The 23054-nt window shown below is 40.2% G+C and overlaps 2 protein-coding genes across 3 annotated transcripts in view; both read right to left on the bottom strand.

Annotated features, from left to right (window-relative positions):
• LOC102455633 (monocarboxylate transporter 10-like) overlaps window positions 1-8982 on the bottom strand; it is a 45985-nt gene extending 37003 nt beyond the window's left edge. Inside the window, exon 1 of one of the 2 annotated variants that reach the window (XM_075924633.1) lies at window positions 8848-8982. The gene's annotated coding sequence lies outside the window, so the exon portion shown is untranslated. Of the gene's footprint in view, window positions 1-2467; window positions 4236-8847 lie in introns of those variants that run through there. The other variant, XM_075924632.1, reaches the window with a different exon arrangement.
• CCR6 (C-C motif chemokine receptor 6) lies at window positions 8331-19133 on the bottom strand. Its single transcript, XM_025187070.2, has 4 exons — window positions 19057-19133; window positions 14521-14605; window positions 11433-11508; window positions 8331-9460 (listed from the first exon to the last, which is right to left on the bottom strand). Exons 3-4 carry the CDS (start codon window positions 11439-11441, stop codon window positions 8375-8377), a joined length of 1095 nt encoding a protein of 364 aa, XP_025042855.1. The 5' UTR covers window positions 11442-11508; window positions 14521-14605; window positions 19057-19133; the 3' UTR covers window positions 8331-8374.
• Between the last annotated feature and the right edge of the window lie 3921 nt (window positions 19134-23054).

The raw sequence follows: 23054 nt of genomic DNA, 5'->3' as shown, positions 1-23054 counted from the left end.
TGCTGAAGGCAGCAGCATGGGAATAAGGATGGCAGTACCACCACTCCCCTAAAATAACCTTGCAAACCTTTCCAAACCTCCTTCTGGATCAGGACCTTGTACAGTTACAATACCATGAAAGTTCAGATTTAAATAGATGAAATAATGCAATTTATTATTCTTAAAATCAGAAGACCATGAAATTCACCAAAATGAGCCATGAATTTGATAGAGAAAGATGCAAGAGGCAGAAGGAATACAGCTTGATTTTCAGATCATGTGCTGAGTTTGTAAAGTTAGCAGTTAGAAACAAATGAAACTGGAAACTGAGCAAATGTGATGTGAATATATTGATACAATATATGTAAAGTCCCATGATGCCACTTTACAAAGTCACTTTTAGAACCACAGCTGAAAAGAATGGGAATTAAAGCAATATTTCCAAAAACATCTCTCTGCATCATTCCAGATTGAGGAAGCCAAGAGGAGATGCCTCAGCAGTTCCAGAGACTTCTAAGGTAACATTTTTGCTTCTTAGCCTGAAGGAAGTAGCACTTATAATATAGTGATTGTTTATTAAGCACTTTATTCTACTCTAATTCTGAGTCTGCTGGAGTCAATAAGGCTGTGTCTAGACTGGCAAGTTTTCCGGAAAATCAGCCGCTTTTCCGGAAAAACTTTCCAGCTGTCTACACTGGCCGCTTGAATTTCCGGAAAAGCACTGACAATCTAATGTAAGATCGTCAGTGATTTTCCGGAAATACTATGCTGCTCCCGTTCAGGCAAAAGACTTTTTCCGAAAGACTTTTGCGCAAAAGGGACAGTGTAGACAGCACAGTAGTGTTTTCCACAAAAATGCCCCGATCGCGGAAATGGCGACCGGGGCTTTTTTTTGCAGAAAAGCACTTCTAGATTGACCACGGACGCTTTTCCACAAAAAGTGCTTTTCCGGAAAAGTGTCCTGCCAATCTAGACGCGCTTTTCCGAAAATGCTTTTAACAGAAAACTTTTCCATTAAAAGCATTTCCGGAAAATCATGCCAGTGTAGACGTAGCTTAAGAGTTTTTCCTTTCATTTCAATGGACTTTGAATGAGGCCATATTTGGAGCATATCTTAAATACAGTAGTTAATTTTACATCTGAAGAAGTGGTCTGTGCCCACAAAATCTCATGATACCATCTACATGTTTTGTTAGTCTTTAAAGTGCTACCAGACAATTTGTTGTTTTTTAAGTTTATCCTGTACAGACTAACTCAGCTACCCCCTGAAGCTTTTTTACAAGGTGTGTAACACTACATCATTGCAGTATAACAATGTTTTTATATCAAAGCTGGATTGGAAAGCAGAAAGGAAAGACATAAAGAAGGGAGGGGAGGAAGGAAAATTGAAGAATAAGGGGGAGAAAGGGCTGGCAAAAACAGAAAAAGAATTAGGCTGGTATTTAAAGACCTTTTAAATGAACCTTCCCTTACTATGTGGAGGTCTTCCCATTTGGGAGACTAATAAAGCCCTGACTTGCAGAGATCTTAAGAACTAAGAAAACTGCAAACAAGTGCTACTTCTGAAGTCTCTTGCAAGCCTGTTCAACTACCTCCCTTAAATTTCCATTTATTTTTACCTTTATTTCCTTTATATTTGATATGCAAAATGGCCTAAGTCTCAAGTATTTCACTATCTTTGACTTATTTGAGATCATTCTATTCACAAGCCATACTTTCATATCATCTTAAAACCAAAAGAGCCCAAAGCTAACAAAAGAAAGCTGCCCATTCAGGCAGTAGATGGAATCAATCCCATAACCTTTTTGAGTGGCTGTCCCTTATCAGCCTTTTTCTACCTTTCCCCCAACCTCATTCCTTCCAGAGGCAGATAAGTCACCTCTGAAATACTTGGACATGCCTGCACAGATAATGGATTTTTAAAGGAATCGTTGCATGAGGAGAATCAGGAACTCAAACTGCCCACCTCATCTAATTTGCCCCTTTATCTTTGGTTAATTTGAGAGCACACTTCACTGGAAAAAATATGGAGCATGTGAGACACACACATATATATATAATACGTTCTTGTCTCCTGATTTCTAAATGGTTGTTGTATTTCCTCTCCTAGGGGAGAAGAAAGATTTCAGTCTGAATGTGGGGAGGGGAGCTTATTTTATTTCTCTTTACTCTCCTCACTGTAGCCCCCCCCCCCCCTGCTACTGATTATGATTCATGTGCTCTGCATTGTAATTATTTTATTTACACCACAGCTTCCTGCACCAAGGCCTGGATCTTCCCGCCTGGGCATGGCATCGCCTGCAAAACCCAGCGAGGAAGATGCAGCAACCGTGAAAGAGGAGTTAGCGGCAGCCTCCCGCTGGCCCTGCCCGTCGGACAGTGACACTCGCTGCCTCCGCTCCCCTCTAACCCCTAGTCCTCCCAAACCACCCATCGTCCCGCCCCCAGCGCAACGCCCCGCCCCACACATCGCCCCTCCCCCACACACCGCTCTGTGGCCGCTCCCCTGCAGGAAATGGAGACTCCCCCTTGGCCGCCGTTATTCCCCAGCTGGCCGGGGGCGGGGCCGAGCCGGGCGCGCGCGGAGGAGGGGGGCGGGGAGTGGGCCGCCGGGCACCTCCCACCCCTGAGGCGCGCGCGCACCCCCCTCTGCTCCAACTGCAGGGGTGGGAAATGAGAAGCGTGCGGGGCCCGGCCGGACTCTGATTCTCTGAGAGGTGGGAGGCGGAGCCTAGATTTCGCCCCGCCCCCTGCCGGTTGGCGCTGGGGTGAGGAGGGCGGCCCTAACCTGCGCGGCTAGGTAGGCGCCGCGCGCGCGCGCGCGCGCCCAACAGGCTCGCCGGCCCCCGCCCAGCGCGATGCTGGCGTGGAGTGCGCCTCGGCCCCATAGAAGTCCGCCCGCCCAGGCCTGCTTGGCGCTCGCGCACGTGGCTCTCCCTGGCGCGTGCGGAGGTTGCAGAGGCGCTCGGAGGGGGAGCGCTCCGTGTGTCCTAAAGACACGTGCTGCTCTGCGCGGCTAAGGGCAGGGGAGCGGCTCGGTTAGCGCCCCTCCCGCTGCTCCTCAGACACGGAATTGCACCTTGGCAATGAGGGCAGCTCGTGAGTAAGAGTGAAAGGGGGGGCGTGGAAAATGTCTTGCACTAGGCGCTCCCCACGAGCTTTGTTTGCACTGTCGTTCGGCTGTACGCGTGGGTAGCGCAGCAGATGCTAGCCGGATTGCTAAGAAATCTCTCCATCTCACCCTCCGTGTATCGGAGGCAAAGGCCAGCGTTTTCAAACCTGCCTCCTTAAAAAGGTACCTCCGCAAACTGAACAGCGGCTTGATTTTCAGCAGTGAGTCATCCACTTCAATGGAAATTATGACTTACTGTTTTGTTTGAAAAAAAAAATAAGACCCAGCTTTGCAATTTTCAGCCAAAGGTTCCAATCCTGCTTTTATTTAAAGTCGGCTTCAAAGAGCACAGGATTGGTTTCCAAGGGAGTTTATGGAGTCAGTGTATTGATGGGGAGTATTTCATTCAGTTTCATTTCTTTACTAGGGCTAGGTCAATAAAGTGATGGGGAAGTATAATGAAAAAATCCTGGAGTTTTTAATTCCTGAGACTTTTATATTTCTTTTGGGGGACTAGTAGTTTTTCTTCTAGCATACAAAAGAATCACAGTATGGGAAATTATACAGAACATTGTTAGCAAAGTAAAATATGAATACCACCTCATTGAGCTATTGGAATTTTTTTATGTCCCTGGAAGCTTGTGGGCAGGCATGGAGTAGCTGATATAGTACTTGGACTCTCAGAAAGCACACAACAAGTTCCCAATACAAAAGGCATTTAAAAGTAAGAACTCAGGAGCTAAGAGGAAAGGACCTTTCATGGGTCAGTAACTGGGTAAAAGGGGGAGAAAAAATAGTAATGATTGGCCACTTTTCACAATAGAAAGTGGTAAGTAGTAGAGTTCTCTAAGGATTTGTATTGGGAATGATGCTGTTAAGTATATTCATAAACAGATCTGCCAGCAGGAATTTAGGGCCCCAGGGCACATCAATGGGTCCCCTTGGAGGGAGCCACAAGCCACCCTTTTTCCCCACGCAGAGAAATCCCAAGCACCACTTCTCTCAGTCAGAGGAACCTCTGGTCAGTCCTTGTCTTACCCTCCACCTGCCTGGAGATGCCTCTCCCATGGTCCTTCCTCATTCTGCTCCCCCAGTTCACCTCTGCCCCCATACCTCCAGCAGTCCTGTGCCCACCCCCAGCTCCTTTCTTCCAGCCATCCCTACCTACCCTTGTCTGCACCTCTTCTTTCTTTTGCTTTCTTGCTCCTTGCAGTCCAGTGCCTATCTCTACCACCAGAATTCTGCTCCCTCCTCTTCCTAGCCCTGCTCACTCTCTTCTGCCACTCTTTGACCAGGTTGGAGATTCAAAGCAGCAGGGAGCTCTGGGCACCTCTCCTGCTCTGCTGCTCCACATCTCTGTGCTCCAAGCCTCCTCACAACTGCTGCCACAGCAGTGTTATTTAAAACAACTGGCATGATTTAAAAGTACAGGGACTATTCATCTTAGAAGAGAGAGAAAGTGTGGGGCAATAAGACAGAAGTGTATAAAATCATGAAAGGTGTGGAAAAAATGAATAGGAAAGGAAGTCTTATTTACCCTTAACACAAGAATCACCCCAGAAAATTATTAGGCAGCAGGTTTAAAACAAACATAAGGCAGTATTATTTTCACACAATGCATGGTCAATATTTAGAACTCATTGCTAGGGGATGTTGTGAAGTCCAAAAATATAACTGGGTTAAAAAAGAATTAGATAAGTTCATGGCTAATAGGTTCATCAATAGCAGTTTAGACAAGATGATAGAGACACAACTCCATGCTCCAGAGGTCCCTTAACCTCTTGACTTCCAGAAGTAGGGATGGAACGACTGATCACTCAATTTCCCTGCAATATTCATGCGCTCTGGAAGACAGGATACTGGACTAGATGGAATACTGGTCTAACTTAGTATAGGTATTTTTATTTTTTTATATTGATTAAGATACACAAATAATAACAGCACTGAAACTTCTGGGTGACTTGCAGTCTGTGTGCTGTTTATGAAGTACCAATATATGTGTGTTTATTATTTCCCCTAAACCACTGTGTAAAGATATATCTTTGAATCTTACCTATTTATTTAGCTGTCTGGAAAGGACAATAGCATTGAGTTCTACAGATTTTGTGCACTCTAATGATGCCTTCAGCCTCTACTTTACCAATTACTGTAGTCCAGATCATTCCCACCTGCAGGAAATCTCTCAAAAGTGTTGTGTTGAGGGCAGGAGGAAGAGAGTTTAAATACACTTTTGAAAGGAAGGGAGAAGCTAGGAAAGGGATCATGTGTGTCTGTTTGATTTTTGCCTTATCCCTTACAGCTGCCCAGTTCTGTCCTCTCTGCTCAGGGTATCATGTCAAAGTCTGTCCACACCTCTTTCCACCTTAACTCATCTCCACATAGACTGGAGCAGATCCAAATGTGGAGGTTCACCTCTGCACAGGGGGCTAATGGATAAACATGATGCTAGGGTTAGAAGTGCTTCCTCAGGTTCTCTAGTATCTCAATCATCATATGACATGCCACAATTTAATAATACGCAAATTACTATGACGTGTGTGTAGAAAAGCACACAAGATTCAGCAAGAAACTTATCTTTTTAATTTACACAATATAAACCACAATAAGCATATCTTATTTACACATTTTCAAATACCTACTTAGGAAATCTGTTACAGTTCCAGGTTCACTTGAAAAAAATCATAGAAGTAATATTAAACATATTTTAAATGCTCTCTATATATTGAAATACCATTCAAAATCAATTATCTAACATTAGGGAAGGGAGGGAATGTTGAATAGACTTAGGGTATGTCTACACTGCCACCCTAGTTCGAACTAGGGTGGCTAATGTAGTCATTCGAACTTGCAAATGAAGCCCGGGATTAAAATATCCCGGGCTTTATTTGCATGTTCCTGGGCGCCACCATTTTTAAATGCCCCATAGTTCGAACTCCCTGACCACGGCTACACGTGGCACGGTCTAGGTAGTTCGAATTAAAGCTCCTAATTCGAACTACCTAGCCCGTGCCACGTGTAGCTGCGGGCAGGGAGTTCGAACTATGGGGCATTTAAAAATGTCGGCGCCCGGGAACATGCAAATAGTTTAATCCCGGGCTTCATTTGCAAGTTCTAATGACTACATTGTAGCAGTGTAGACATACCCTTAGATAACAATCAAGTGACCCTGTTTTGCTATTTCAAGTCAGGACAATGTAGAAGGATCTGTTATTTTTATGTCAATCAGTTAAACGTTTATTTGCTGGAATTTCTACTGGTAAGAATGCTTTGCTATATAAAAGTAAATATGTGTATTTATATATTTGTATTTTTCTATCATATATAATTTACAGTTAAATGACAATAAAAGCCATATCTAATTTCAAAATGTGAAGAGATAAAAAATATACTTAACATTTATATCTGAGACTCTCAAACTATATTATAAAATAAACATCAATGGATTGCTTCAATGAGAACAGTTCCTATATAACATGCCCCGCCATCTGTGTTCTCTCTCAGTATTCCACATGCGTCATCAGTACAGCTCTTGACCCTGTTAATTATAGACAGGCACACTGCTAGCTTGAACTTGCTCCCCCTTTCGGCATCCAGTCAAAATCATACATGGGTACTCTGCAAATCAAAATTTACACTGGTTTGAAAAGGGAACATTTCACATGCGGAAATTATTCCCCACCCCAAACTCCTATCCGGATCCAGACAGTCATATCCCCACATTTAAGATGTTTTATAAAGGAGCTGTGCTTGTACAGACTGAAGCAAAGCAGCAGATTTTGTTCCTTTCTACACCCTGCTCCACCATTTCAGACTGAAATGGATTGCCATTCTAGTACACCTCAAAGCCAAAATCATTTCCTTCAAGATTACAAGCTCCTATCTAGAATACAGTCCTACCCAATCCTGTTTATGAAGGGATGCAACTGATTTGTACCAATGTAGCTGGTAGCACAGCTGAACTCAACAGGAATTTTAATGACTAATAAGTACCAAGAAAAGACTTCAGGATTTTTCTCCATGTCACTGTTTGTCCAATAAAACATAATACCAGAGTATCATGTGAGCCAAATACTGCCCAATTAGGCCATCTTCAAGGCAAAACAGAAGTCATTCATTTGAATTTAAAATGTCATTCAATAAAACAAATAGGCCAAAACACCATTCGAAATACTTTTCTTTCTCAAGGACAAATTCACAAAATGGTCAGTTTCCGAGGAGTCTAAAACATGAAGCTTCATTGCCAAATCAGGAAAATATCTCTTCTCAAATAAATCTTATTTTCTGTTCCATAGATGATAAAAAAGCACGTTACAAAACTTTTCAGTGTCTATTTAAAATAACCCATAATATTCCCTTCAGCAGCCATACAAGTATTGGGTCTGGATAATGGAGTGCTGACATTAGCAGGTACAACTATATAGGGAGGCAGCATAGTCAGTAGCTGGCTACTGGACTACATGAGGACTCAGGAGGCCACTCTTCCACAGACCTCCTATGTGACCCTGAGTACTTCCCTTTCCATTCTCTGCCTTAGGTATTCAAAATTCAAGATCATTAGTGCAGGGATAGTCTCTTACTAGGTGTATGTACAATACTAGCACAAAGGGATCCCAGGTTTGGGGTGCGTCTACACTGCGGGGCCTAACTCGAAATAACCTACCCAAATTGAGCTACACCAATTGTGTATCTTATTTCAAAATAGCTTATTTTGAAATAGGGAATGTCTACACAGCACTTACTTTGAAACAGAGTACTCTTCCTCTGATTTCCCTTATTCCTCATACAATGAGGGTTACAGGAGTCAGAGTAAGAAGTCCTCCAGCTTGACAGTACCTCCAGTCAGGACCTCAGTATAGCACTGCAGTATAAACAATAACAACATACGTATAAATGGAGTTGGGCTAGTGGAGAATTTGCCTTTTTTGTTTTCTAAAATTGTTGGAATATTGATAGGAGATACCTGAATTGAACTATTTTAAAACCAAAATATCAAGGCATGTTAAAATTAAACTTGCAGTTTTTCATTAGAATAAGAGAAGTTACATGGTAAAGTTAACTCTCTAGAGAATTTAAATGCCTATATTTGAAAACAACATAAACATTAGCTAGACAGTGGTTAATACATGAGTTTTCCACAGTGCGTGTCATTTTCTGTTTATGGTAATTGTTTTGATGGAGGGAGCTGTGAAGTGTAGGAAAGTGAAATCACTAACTGTGGTATGAATGAGATTGATTTGGATTGTTGGATGAATATAATCAAAGCTCCTTCGTAATAATGTTGTATTACATAGTAAAGGATGACATATTGTCACTCATAATTTCACTTGTCTGCCTTGAGTGATAAGTATCAGAACTTATCCTGGAACTCTGGGTCTTGTATTTCTTGTATTTCAGGCACCACAAATTCTTCATCATATTCACAAAGTAACTTCTAAATTTTACCCCAATAAATGCATAGAGCACTGGGTTCAAACAACAATGGAAGAAGGCCAGGGCTTCTGTAATGTACTTTGCAAAAGCTATTTTCTTTTCACTATCACACGACTTATTCAATTCACCCATATTTATGGCAGTCACAAGAAGAACCATGTTATGTGGTACTTGACAAACCAGGAAAACGAACACAATTAATGCAATCACACACATTGCTTTGTTTCTTTTGGAATTCTGAGCTTTCACCAAAGTTTTGATAATGAATGCATAGCAAAATACCATAAACAACAGAGGGACAAAAAATCCAAATAGAAGTTGCATACCCAGCAGCAGTAATTTCAATGTAGTGCCTTTTGTCTCTTTACTGGATCTGTGTTCACAAATCTCTTTTGTTTCATTGATCGAGTGGCTATAGCTTTGACTGAATATGAAAGTGGAACTGGAAATTAAAATTGATGATACCCATACAACCAAACAGATCAGTCTATTGTATGCTAGGGTTCTAGCCCGAAGTTTAAATGACTTTGTTGCCTGTACAATAGCAATGTATCTGTCCATACTGATAAAGGCCAAGAGCAGCATTCCACAATTGAAGTTGATTGCATAAATACCTCTGGTAATTTTGCATATAAAATCACCAAAGATCCATTTTTCAGCAGCATAATTCACTGCCCAGAGTGGAAGAGTGAGAACAAACAATATGTCTGCTATGGCCATATTGAAGAGGAATATATCTGTCATTGACTTTGTTTTTTTATATAAAGCAAAGGTCATCACTACAAAGATGTTGCCTAATAAGCCCAAGATGCATATAATTGAGTATGCAATTGGCAAAAATACTTTTGTGAAGTTTCTGACTTCCCTCTTGTCACATGGTACTGTAAGTTGATTATAATCATATGAATAATCTGGATATTCCGTGTAGTTGGGTTCTACCTGCAAAAACAATACTGCCAGTTAGCATAAACAGTGTTCATTTCTGCAAGTTCTTTCTATTGGGTAAACAATGGAGAGTTGATAGTATGAGACATAAAGCATCAAATTCTGCTTTTAGATACATCTCAGTGTCTCAATAGAAGTTCTGGAAATATTTGGTCCCAACAGTTTTTGAAAGTTAAGCATACAAATAGTACATCCAGTCACTTTTCTTTGAAATCTACCTTTTTGTCATCACCCTGACCTCTAAAATCTTTGTCAACTCCAGTAATATGCTGTCAGAACTAGGGATGTTAACAGTTAGTTAACTAACTGTTTAACCAGTAAGTGATTGCTTATCGGTTAACGGTTTTGTTTAAACACTATGACCTCCCCTCCCCGCACTGCATGCTCTGCATTTAAAACTCGGACCAGCAGGTTGGCTCAGTCCCAGCCTACTCATCCGAGTTTTCAGTGAAGAGCACGCAGGGAATTCACCTGTTACCCTATGCTGCTGCCTCTAAATCATCTGGTTTAAAAATTGCCTCCTGTGCAGACCTGCTCCCACCTGCCACCTTGTGCTGTTGCCTCTGAATCAGAGGCAGCAGCATGGGACAGCAGCAGCATGGGACAGCAGCAGCAGACCCTATCTGTGGGGAGCCTGAGCTCCCCATGGACTGAAGCTGTTTCAACTTCCCATGGAACAGCCCCTGTCTGCAGGACATCCAGGCTCACGGTGGACAGAGGCTGCTTCATGGGAATCCAAAGCAGCTTCTGTCCATGGGGGTCTTAGAGCCTTTGTTCATAGGGGGCTTGATAGAGAGACAGCAGCACAAGGCAGCAGCAGGGAGCTGGTCTGCCCTGAGAGCTGATTTTTAAACGGACCAGCTTTCATCTGCCACCCCTCTCTGCTGCCTCTACTACAGAGGCAGCAGCGCAGGGTCTCAGGGGGATTTCTGGGAGTAGAGCTGGGAGCACACTGGCTGCCAGCCTCACCCCTCAGGAGGCATCGAGTAACTATGTAACCACTAAGAAATTTAGCGCTGCCATTGTTATTAAAATAACTGCTTTCTAACATCCCTAGTCAAAACTCTAACAAAGGGCTCCCTCAGAAATGTTTTCCTTCAGTTGGTGATAAGGGTAATTGTCTCTACATTTTCTTCCCGCCCTGCATATTTGCATTGAGCATAGCTCAGGCAATCAGATCTTTATTTTCTCCACTAGCACGAGCTCTTTCACACAACAGTGAAAATACATTATTTTAACAGAAGAATTTTCCCAGAACAACCAATGTGTTTGAAGGAGTCTGAAGAACAGAACCCCCGCTCCCACCACACCACACCACACCACACCACACACACCCTACCTCATAAATGTTAAGGTCAGAAGGGACCATTGTGATCATCTAGTCTACCTCCTGTACATTGCAGGCCACAGAACCACCCATCCCTTCCTGTAATTGACCCTTTACTTTTTACTGAGTTGCTGGTGTGCTCAGATCATGGTTTAAAGCAGGGATGTTAAATCCTGTTTAATTGTCTAACTGGTTAAACATTTGTTTAACTGAACAGCAATGTGTAGGTGCAGGCATGTGGAGCCTGCTTCAAAGCTGGCTTCCCATGCCTACTAGCTCCCGCCTGTCCTTCTCTCCCCGCCACTCCTCCCCCCACCCACCGGGTCACATTGCTGCCTATATATCAGAGGCAGCAGCTGTCAGCTCTGAGGGGGCCGGTGCACATGAGAGCCTGCATGAAAGCCATCTCCTTGCAAGCACTGGCTCCCACCTGAACCCCCCTCCCCACCGCTCATCAGTGAACTGTTTATACTATCATATCCATAAGCAGAATATCCAGTGACAACACAATCTATGAAACACAGTATCATCATAAATAACTCTCAGACAGTTACTCCCAAGATCATGACAATTAGTCTAGCACTTTCAAACAAATTCTTTTATGGTTATAATAATAAACTTTAGCAATACACTCCTTACCCCGCTCATTTTGGTGATTTGCGTCCTCTGATGAGAAAAGAATTTGGTGAGGACAGTTCTTGTGTCCTCAGGGTCCCTGTATAGGAGGGAAGTGGATTGGATCAGGAGAGCAAAAGAGGAAGTATCACAAGAGCAAAAATAAGCATGTGACCACAGACAAAGACAAGACTAACTAAATTCATGAAAACACATTTTCACTAAGTTGTTTCAGTTTTAATGAAATGGTAGGAAGTCTTCTGAGGCAGGGGCAAGTCAGACTTCTATTGTAAGGTAGTTATTAGGACATTGGCCTGTAACGTAAGGGATCCAGGTTCAGGATCCTGTTCTGCTAGATTCAGAGTCATCTGTGATTTTAGTGAATCACTTGAACAGGGAAGTGAAACTAGAGTCTTCCTCATCAGAAGCCAATGCTCTACCCATGTAGTCTCCCTGATTTTTATGAAAATGTTTGAAAGGTTTTTCTTTCATGCCAGAGCAAAACAAAAACTGATTTCAACACCTCAGAAGCGGTCATGAAAGGGTATGTCTGGATAGCAGTGTTATTTTGGAATAATTGACATTATTTTGAAATAACAGAGTGCATCTACACAGCAAACTATTATTTAAAAATCATGTCCAGTAAGGGAAGTTGATGGCTTGCTATGTAGACACAGCACTGAAAGCTGAATTAAGCTATTTTGACTTTCAGTTATGCAATTGACGTAGCTGAAGTTGCGCGTCTTAATTCAACTTTTGTCCTGCAGTGTAGATGTGCCCAAATAGAATTTTTCTTTGATCAATTCTGGTTGACGGTGACAGTACTAAACTGTTGAACTGAAATTGAGTGTTTGTGTGGTGAGGCAGAGAGGGAGTGGACGAACGTGGAGAGATATCAGTTGTGTGAATTCTGCTTTAACATGTTTTTTGTTTGGCTTTTTAGTGTCTGCACTATTGTGAGGAAACAGACAATCAAGCTTTACTATAAGTTAGCAAACCTTTTTGTGTAGGATATTTGTTCTTTTTTTAATTGCATAGTTTTTTAATCCCTATAATCTTTAGGGATTATAGTCCCATTTTTGAAGAGGCTGGAGGGACAGCAAGTCTGAGAGTCAAGCTGAGGAGATCATCTTCTCTGGTTAAGACTTGGCATGCCAATTAGAGAAAGCTTTAGCCAATGATCCAATTTGCCTTGTCTGTTTCGCCAACATTTTAGTTGTGACACTCTGGAAGCCTGAAAACCTGAATAGGCTTGAGCACCTAGTGGAAGAATCTTGAATACTCCTTAAGCACACACGTGCATGCACACACACATTACAGGTTGAACCTCTTTAATCCAGAACTCTCTCATCCAGAAACATCCATCATCCAGAATGATTTTAGTTAGCCAGATGTCCACTTTTCATGGGTGTGGCCAAGTTTCCCACAGACCTATAAAGTTTGTTTACAGCCACCAGTCCTAGCTCTCAGTGTTCTATGCTGTTATTTAGTGCACATTTACCCCTAAATGTCTTCTAACAGGTCAGTAAGCAGTGGAAGTATTGGTAATGCTGCTAGACAATATTGATCTCCCGTGGTCCAGAAAATTCTCTTGTTCAGAACTGATCAGGTCCCAAAAGTTCCAGAATAGAGAAGTTCAACCTATATTTAAAGTTCTTTCTTGGAAGTATACAGTTTTAAACCAAGCAGTTGTGCTTGTTTCACAGGCTTCACTGTTTCCCTAACTCTGCTTCTTGGCTGGCTCCTATCTCAGACAATCTCTATCTGCTCCTTTAAGTCTTAGTAGGCACTTTCTGTTTCCATCCAGCTGTTGTCATTTGCCACTGCCCAATTTCCATTGCCCCAGCTAATTTTCTTGTTTGTTGTAAGCTATCAGCACTCTCATGCAGGACAGCTGCTCCTTCCTATGGTTTTGCTGAGATGTAGGAGAGAGGCTGTCACAGTGAGTCCTTTTTTGTAGTTCGGGTAATGAAACCTTGAATTAAATAGCTGCAGGATAGTGCTATTTCTGTCAGGCTCCCCCCCCCCCCCGGTAACTTATCTTGCAATTATATATTCAAAACAACACTCTCTATAACAAATAATCAATGTAAAATCATTATGTCACAATAGTTGTAAAATGTATTTAACAACAAATACATTGAAATATTGTATGCAGTATAAATAGAAATAGTCATGACTTGAAGTATTTACAGACCATACACATCATTTAAAAAAATTAACCCATGCCTTAGATTTTGGAATAATCTACGTACAAGTGAGGCTGTACTCAGTTTTCAAACTCCAGGGACTCTAAAGAATAAGTTAGGCCCTGCAAACAAAAATCAGATGTGGTAATTTTAAAAAGTTTGACACAAATGAATTCATAGATTTGCACGAAAAGCCTCTCAAATTAAAAAAGGTCAATTCTGTCAATTTGATGAGGATACAGAATTGAATCCCATTTTAAATGGGGTGAATAAGGACTGCAGTATTTAACTCTTGAGTTCAAAGACTTGCCTCACTTATGTTGACTGCAATAGGAAGTGATTCAGCCCTTATATAAGCAAAAAGTAAAATTCTTTATGCCTCTTAAGAGGCATTTGGTTAGTATTCCTGCTTCTATTTTTCTATCTTTATTAAGTAGTTATCAGGGATACCTTTTCATATGAAGCCACTAAAATTTTAAGTTCTTTAGTAGCTATATATTATAAAGCACATATGCACATACACTCTATACGTTATATGTGGTACAAATCCCACAAGAAGTTTTTCAGTTGTGTCATTTCTCCAGTGCATTTTCCTTGGTATATTTCATTTCACTATCCTCCAATACATTAGTCAAAAGTACTAATAAGATGCACAGGTAAACCAGTGAATAATTTGGAATTATAGCCGTATAGATGGAAGAGTCTTATTAGGTGGGTTAATAGTAAATATAGGTAAGGAAGACAGATTTCTGAAAGGCAAGAAGATTGCTGATACCTTAATGAAATCAGTAAGTAACTTCTAAACATTGCTAAAAGTAATCACAGCTCCACTTCTTACACTTTCCAAATGTAAGAAGATTAAACAGATTAGGTCAGACTACCATTCAGATACTTGCATAGCTTTGTTTTATTTCATTACTCACCAGTGCAGAAAAATGTTTGATACTTCAGTCAGAGAAGAAGTAGGTATTCGTTCACTTCAGTAAAAATGCACTTGAATATTAGGAACTTGAGAAACAAGAAATAGTAGCGTTAGTTATAAGTATAGGTCACATTCAAATGATCACCACTTCCTCCTAACAAGTAACAACAAAAATCTGTTTTGCATGTAAACACAGAAATTCAACCATGGGTGCATTGTGGATGACAGTCTGGATGTTATTTGTTTAGTAAGAAACTGACAATTTTGATAGTTTTGTTTAAATACTCCTGTTAGTACTAGAACAATAAAGACTAGGTTGGTATCTCATTAAATGATTTCATTGTTAATTAAATAGTTTTATTGTGCTTAGAACATATAATGACTTGTGGCCTCTATCCTGCTTAACTTTTGTATATGACAGTCCTGCTGAAGTCAATGACGTTTTTGACAATATCTATAAAGTTAAAGACATCTAAGTATTTGCAGGATCATTTCCTACCTTAGTTACTTAACTGAGCAGTAATTGTGTTCTAAAGTACACGTAAGTCCTTACTATATATTGGATTCTAAATTTTCAAAATTAGATACATGAAATATACTCAAAATGTGTAGTGTATAGACAAAACAGGAAAACCTTTGTCACCTACTTTTATACAGACTTTTTCTATTTATATATGTATATCTCAGGCACAATGTTAACATCTGTTCTAATTAGACTTTGAAGAGTTTGATTTTATGTTGTATGAATTCTGGATAATATGTGTTTATTTTCATGTATTTTATGTATTCACTTATATTAATTCAAATGTTTGCAGTAACAAGAAATTAAACAAAAAATAAATCCCTGAAATATGAATGATTTACTCAATGTCCTGAGTGTAAAGTTGCCATAATTTGTAATATTATTAGATGTCACCAGATGATGGCGAGCCTTACAAATTTTGTTGAAATCAGTAGGATGTTAGATCTTGGAGAAATGCTAGATGTTGAGTGTAATACAGTTCTTTGTGGAAGCTGAACACATAGCAGTAAAGTTGGTTCCCTATCTGAGTTTCTTTGACTGTAATAATTGTATAGAGGCCAGACATATAAACATAAACACAGAATCAAGCACATTGAATGATGTCAAAACATTAAATAATTGATTCAAACTAGTATGTAAAAAGTCAATAACAATTTACAATTACTATCCTTATTTGAAACAAAAAACAGGACTGTGTAGCACTTTAAAGACTAACAAGATGGTTTAATAGGTGATGAGCTTTCTTGGGCCAGACCCACTTCCTCAGATCAAATAGTGGAAGAAAATTGTCACAACCATATATACCAAAGGATACAAATTTGATTTGTCCTTTTCATATGTGTTCATTTTTTTATTTGTATCCTTTGGTATATATGATTGTGACAATTTTCTTCCACTATTTGATCTGAGGAAGTGGGTCTGGCCCACGAAAGCTCATCACCTATTAAACCATTTTGTTAGTCTTTAAAGTGCTACACAGTCCTGTTTTTTGTTTCAGCTGCACCAGACTAACATGGATACATTTCTACCACTATCCTTAATTTGTTTCTCAGGTGCCCTTCTGCATGATATCAGTAACAAAGGCTCTGATTGGAATGATATAGTAGAATCCAATTCTTTGCTAAGATTCCTGACACAAGCACAATACTCTTTCATTAGCTCTCACATGAAATCTGTTTTTCCTTATATATTCATGCACACATTTTCATTATTACTGATAAAAACTTCCTTCAGTTTTTAGTGTGTGAATATGCATGTCCAACAAAAAGGCAGTGAAATTAATCTCTGGTTTGTTTGAATTGTCTTCAGTAGAGTCTTTCAGGGCTAAATTTAGCCATTTATCACTGTTTAGCATAGCCCACAGTTCCAGTTGAATAGGCACATGACAGATTATTGAAGTCATAAAACAGTTGAGAGACTGACCCAGTGTCTAGGGGAGAGTGAGGCATGCAAGAGAACAACATGTCTGGATTGAGGCTCATCTAAGACAGAAGCGATGCTGTTAGGCTGGGGAAAACAACTGGAAAAAATGGCAGTGATTATATCTGCCTCTAAATTTATTTGTGCTTAGTCACCGAGTTTATACCAGGATTTTATTCAGTCAACAGCTGCATTTAGAAAATCAGGTGGGAGCAATGGTTCCAAAAGTATTTTACCATCAACGCTTCGCCAGACAGGCATGACTTTATGGAATTGCTCCTACTGTCCATGCCTTTGTACTTTCAAGTTAGATTACTGCAGTGGACTTCTCATGAGACTGCATCATACATCAGTTTATAAGATGAAAAGTGGTGCAGAAGGTGGCTACTTGGTTTGTAATACAGTGTCCTTTAGAAAGCACATAATTTCAATAGTATCTGCACTGGTTACTTGTTAGCTTACACTTAGATTTAAAGATGACAGTTTTAAATGATAAAGCCCTAAATGATCTAAAGCCAGTCCACCTGAGAGATGTCTCTCCTATGAAGCTCTGCCACAGTTGTGGTAGAAGTACTGATATGAATTCACTGTTGAAATAATAGAGAAGGTGGCTAACAGGTAAACAGAATTCAAAAGGGCTGCAGGACTCTGAAATAGCCTGATTTAGCAACTTCTCTGGTATGATCCAGGACCTATCAGTTTCACCAGACCTTTGAAGAGTGGTAGATAGAGTGAGATATTGTTCAATAAAAACAACAAATGGTCTGGTAGCACTTCATAGACTAATAAAACATGTAGATGGTATCATGAGCTTTCGTGGGCACAGCCCACACCCACGAAAGCTCATGATACCATCTACATGTTTTGTTAGTCTATAAAGTGCTACCAGACCATTTGTTGTTTTTTTTCTGTAACAGACCAACTCGGCTACTCCCTGAAGATATTGTTTAGTGTCTAACAAGGGGTAATATTTAATTCCTACAATGTGGTAGAATGCACGAACTGAGTATACTGCATTTTGGTTTTGTATGTTTACATCACAAGCAGGATGTCCAGAGCTTGTGGATGGGTGCTTTCTACTTTTTGCAAACAAAAAGTAGTCGTCAACTAATCTACTGTATATAATGTATTTGTTTCATTATGTATAAAAACACACCCATCATTAAAATCTCACTATATTGTAAGTAAATGAGGTCCCCCTAGGCCAGCTACAAAGTTGTTAAATTTGTTTTATTAAGAACAAATTAAACAATACAAATATCTATGCTGCTTGGTTAAGAAAAGCTTTTCCGTAAGATCTTATTTGCTAATACTTTTTCTTTATGTTGTTAATTCTGTTTTACTATCTAATGAATAACTTGCATTTCCAAAGATACTGTATGGGGTCTGATCTAAAACTCACTGAAGCAAATGGATGACTTTTAGTAACTTCACTAAGCTTTGGATCAGGCTCATAATGCTGTTTCCAGATTGTTCTGGAGATAGAAATGCTAGTTTTATTTCTAATTCTCTTGTTTCTGAAGTATCATACTATAGCGTTTAACCTCCTCATTCACTAACTCTGGCTGTGAAAGTAGCATGTGCTATGAAAATGTTTTTAATAGATTGTTACAAAATGGTTTTAAAATCCCACCTGTTCTAAGGTATTTGTAAAATGAGATAGACAGTTATTTATACCATTGCATATCTTCGAGGAACTTACTAGAGAGAAAAGCAGTTTCTATTAATATCTATTCATAACACTAATCCTAACCCTTGATTCATAATTATTTTGCTTGGTATATTAAAATTTTGGCCCCAGTCCTGCCATGAGACCCTGCCTCAGAGAATACATTGCAGGATCAGGGCTCTAACATTTTTTTCTTGCCATTAGAAAACCTTTGAAAACTTTGAGAATGAAAAAATGATTATGATTCTTACCAAGCTAAGTTTATTGCACAAGCCAATTCCAGCTTACCTCACTGGTGTGAATAGTCTGATCAGCTTCAATGGGGTTACTCACATGAGTAAAGTAAGTAGGATATGATAACGATTTATAGTCTTCTAAACTAGACACATCACTCAAAATAAATGTGCTAGTTTTCAATCAAAATGCTCACTTTCAAATGAAGAATTCTGTTGCTAATAATGGGCCTAATCATCATCTTTCTTCAGGTGTTGGCCCACGTTCTAAGCATTTACAAAGCAATGATACTACTACCCTGAAAGGTAATAAAGTATCATCATCATCATCATCTTCACATTTTTGCAGATTAAAAAACAGATCCAGAGAAGTTCCATGATTTTCCCAAGGTCACACAAAGAATCTGTGTCAGTGGTGGATACAAGAACTCAGAAGAAGATACAATCTGAGCCCTAAACACATTTATTAAAAATAAGAGGGATGGTTATTGCCCATTAAGTAGACTGGTCAGATGTTCAGCTTGGACACTATACAAAGCACTGCTGATTCTTTTTCTGTATTATAATATTCCCTAATTAAAGTATAATTTTTCCTTTTAGTCTGTAATAGACCCAATTAGCAGAAAAAAAGCATTTTTTGAAAATGAAGAATTAAATCCATTTTCGTTGGCTAAGGTAATTAGTTTGCCTTACCACCACTGCACATCTTCTTTTGACCCATTTATTAAGTCCAGACAGCCGTGCCAGCAGACACCCCAGACTTCTTCAAACTGTTATAAGGAGAGGGTTTTTTCTTTTTAAGACAGCTTGCTGAAAATCTGCATCTTATGCAAATGATGCCCCCACACAATCTTGTACTTCTATTTCATCTCAAAAGGAAACTTACTCTCATTTTGCTAATATGGTTATTGTGGTTTGCCAAATCTTACCACCTGTCAGTTGTCTGCTACCACTAACTGAGCAAAAAGCATATAAAGTATAAGAAAAATATAGTACATGTTATGTAGATGAAATCCACAGCATAACTTGGACAGATCCTGGGCTTTTTTGCTATTCTAGGAAAACTTCTGCATGTGTCCTCTACTTTGTACCAACCTATGTTTTGAATTCATTTACATTTAGATTCACATATATTGATATATATATAAAATGGCACCCATCAGAAGCGGTCATTCCTTACGAGTGTAGAATTTAAATATAATACACGGATATATTTAATTTATTACATTTAAGTTTACACATCATATTGTAACTATGCTTTCTTTTAGATATATTTTTACCTTTCTCCTCTGACCATCTCCTTATTCTGTTTTTCCTCTCAAATTTATTTTTCTATAGTGCAGTTTTCTATCTTTCTCTCTCCCTCCATTCCATTCCTTCCCTTTTCTGTTGTATTCTTTCAGTCATTTCCCTCCCTTTTCTACATTGGCCTCCAGAACCTTCTTTTTCTCATCACCCAATATAACCCTACCTCCACCTACTTGCTGCTCGTTATTTTCAAATTGCTCAAATTCTCTTTTTTTACTCCCAACCTTTACTCTCTCTCACTCTTAGTCTGTCACACACACACATTCTTCCGTGTATATTGGTCAAACTGGACAGTCTCTACGAGAAAGAATTAATGGACACAAATCAGATATCTGAAAAGGCAAAACACAGAAACCTGTTGGGGAACATTTTAACTTGCCTGGGCACTCATTAATGGATCTCAAAGTCACTATATTATTTCAAACCAACTTCAAAAGTCAGCTCGACAGAGAAACTACAGAACTTAATTTCATTTACAAGATTGATTCCTACAACAGAAGTCTAAACAACAACACTGGCTGGATGGCCCACTACATTCCACATTCTAATGACTTAAAAAAAACAAAGGGTACTTAAAGTGGGTACTAAGTATTTTCATCAGCTTCGTTTAGCATGGACACTAAGGCTATGTCTACACTGCAGGCTTCTTGCCCAAGAAGCATTTTGCGAAAGAGTGCGTCCACACTACAAAAGCGATTCGCAAAAGCAATGCGCTTTTGCTCAAGAGAGCGTCCAGACTGCACGGATGCTCTCTTGAAAGAAAGCTTTGATTGTTATTCATAGAATAGCCACCAGAGCACCTGTGCTTTTTTTTTTATTGGCTCTTTTTGCACAAAAAACCCATTGCCTGTCCACACACACCTTTTTGCGCGAGAACTCTTTACGCAAAAAGGAGTTATTTCTCATAGAAAGGAATACCAAAACAGCAAAAAACCCTCTGTTCTTTTGATTTACTGTAAATTTACTTGTGCAAAAAAGCGCTTGAGGTGTGGATGCTTGGTGGGTTTTTGTGCAAAAACCCTTTACTGTAGATGTAGCCTAACTGACAATTTCTTTTCCTTTTTTCCTTCTCTTCCCTCAATCCCCATTCTGTGCTATTTATTTTAAAACTGGACCCTTTAATCTCCATTCATCTGAAGAAGTGGGTTATGCCTATGAAAGCTCATGATACCATCTACATTTTTGTTAGTCTCTAGGTTCTGCAAGACTATTTGTTGTTTAAGTTTTTCCAGTTATAGACTAACATGGCTACACCTCTGAAACATTGTGCTCTTGTCCTTCCCAAATCCATCCTGGCCCTTACAGACCCATACTTTTGGAAGGATTGGGGGGGTTCCTTTTTCAGGGTTGCATCAGCTAGCAGAGGGCACTTCTAATTCCCATGGAAATGAGAGGGACTGAGCGAGGTCTTCTGTATTAGGGTTTAGCTCAGTCTACTTCATCTAAATCTCAAATGAGACAGAGAAAGCTGAGCCCTTATCAGCTGTTCAGCAAGGGTTTTCTAGGGATAGAGGAGAAAGAGTTGTGGGTCTTCTCTGCAAGAGTGGAGGTGAATGGAGAAGGGAGGTGCAAATGAAGTGGAGGGATAGCAGCATTGTTGACCCCAGGCTTAGTTCTTGTTCTTAGCTCAAGAGATACTAGGTATTTTGTTCTGGTTGCAAAATCTCTTCACATTGTCAATATTCTGTTACCAATGCATGTACCATTTGCCATGGAAAGGTAAAAAATAATGTAAGAGCAAACACGGTATGAATGGGAAAATAGGAAGTGGCCTATGTGACAATGATAAAGAATTACAGAAAGTCTCTTTTTTTCTACACTGAAAAAGGAAGTGTCAAAGTGGGGAAAACATTATTATTTCTAAAGCTTTTCTTTCTCAATCTTCTTCACTGCAGAACTTCGGTTTAGAACATTCCCCAGCTCCCATAGTGCCTGGCTTCCTGAAACAGATTTAAAGAAACAGTGTATGAGTCCTCATGCTTATCATTAACACTTCAGTAGAGCAAAACAATTTGTAGGAAAACAAGTTTTGTCTAACTTGTCAACAGATTTTTTTAAATTTTTTTGTCAGAAATTTGAATTCCAAAATATTTCAGGTGAAAAGACAAACAACATATTATAGTTTACCAAAATAATTATTGTCAAAACTAAACTTCCTAAAAGCAAGGCAGTTTTGCTAGATGGTCATCTTTAATTTACCTAATCATGCCTAAATACCAGGCTAGCAGTATGTCAGTGAATAAGCTTCCATATAATACAGCAAACTTCAGGCACTCCAAGGGTATGTCTACACTACAGCGCTAGTTCGAACTAACTTAGTTCGAATTAGTTAATTCGAACTAAGCTAATTCGAACTAACGCGTCTAGAACTAAAAACTAGTTCGAATTAGCGTTTTGCTAATTCGAACTAGCAAGTCCACATTGAGTGGACTCTGAACAGGTCTTAAGGATGGCCGGAAGCAGTGCCGGCAGGGCATCAGAGGAGTACTTAGAGCAGTCTCAGGCTAGCCGAGGGCTGCGCTTAAAGGGTCCCGACCCCCACCCCGGACAGACAGTTCTAAGGGGTGCCCCACTTGAAAACCAGTCCTGGCTTGGAGTGCCCGGAGTACCCACACTGGGCACATCACACCACTCGGCCATCAGCCTGGCTGCACTTGCCGCAGGCTGCCATCTGGGGAGAGGGGGCAATCGGGGGGCTGCAGGAGAGCTTCCACCCCCAGAAGCCCACAGAGCCAGCCCAGTCCTCCCCATCGGGGGCTCGTACCCCATTCCTCCCTCACCTCCTTCCACTTACCCTTCCCTAGCCCCCCTTCTTATTGATGTACAAAATAAAGATAACGTTTCTTCCAACATTGACTCTGTCTTTATTGAACAAAACTGGGGGAGACTGGGAAAAGGAGGTGGGAGAGGGGAAGAGAAAGGCTGGGAGAGGGGAGGGCAACTAACATGATCAGGGGTTGGGAACAGGTCCCAGATAAAGAGAGGCTACAGAGACTGGGACTGTTCAGCTTAGAAAAGAGGAGATGGAGCAGGGACAGGATAGAGGTCTCTAAAAGCAGGGGTTGGGTGGAGAGGGTGCATTCAGAAAAGTTCTTCCTGAGTTCCCATAAAGAAGGACTAGAGGACACCAAAGGAAAGGAATGGGTATCAGGCTTGAAACTAGTAAGAGAAAGTTGTTGTTCTTGACAAAGCAAATAGTTAACCTGCGGAACTCCTTGCTGCAGGAGGCTGTGAAGGCTACAACTAGAACAGAGTTGAAAGGGAAGTGAGATCAAGTCATGGAGGTTGGGTCCATGGAGTAGTCTTAGCCAGGGGGTAGGAGTGCTGTCCCTGCCCAAAGTTTGTGGAAGGCTGGAGAGGGATGGCACGAGACAAATGGCTTG

This window comes from Pelodiscus sinensis, chromosome 3 (assembly GCF_049634645.1).
Source record: "Pelodiscus sinensis isolate JC-2024 chromosome 3, ASM4963464v1, whole genome shotgun sequence".
Taxonomy (NCBI): domain Eukaryota; kingdom Metazoa; phylum Chordata; order Testudines; family Trionychidae; genus Pelodiscus; species Pelodiscus sinensis.
The sequence above is the reverse complement of the archived record's forward strand: the minus strand, read 5'-3'. Positions and strand labels throughout refer to the sequence as shown.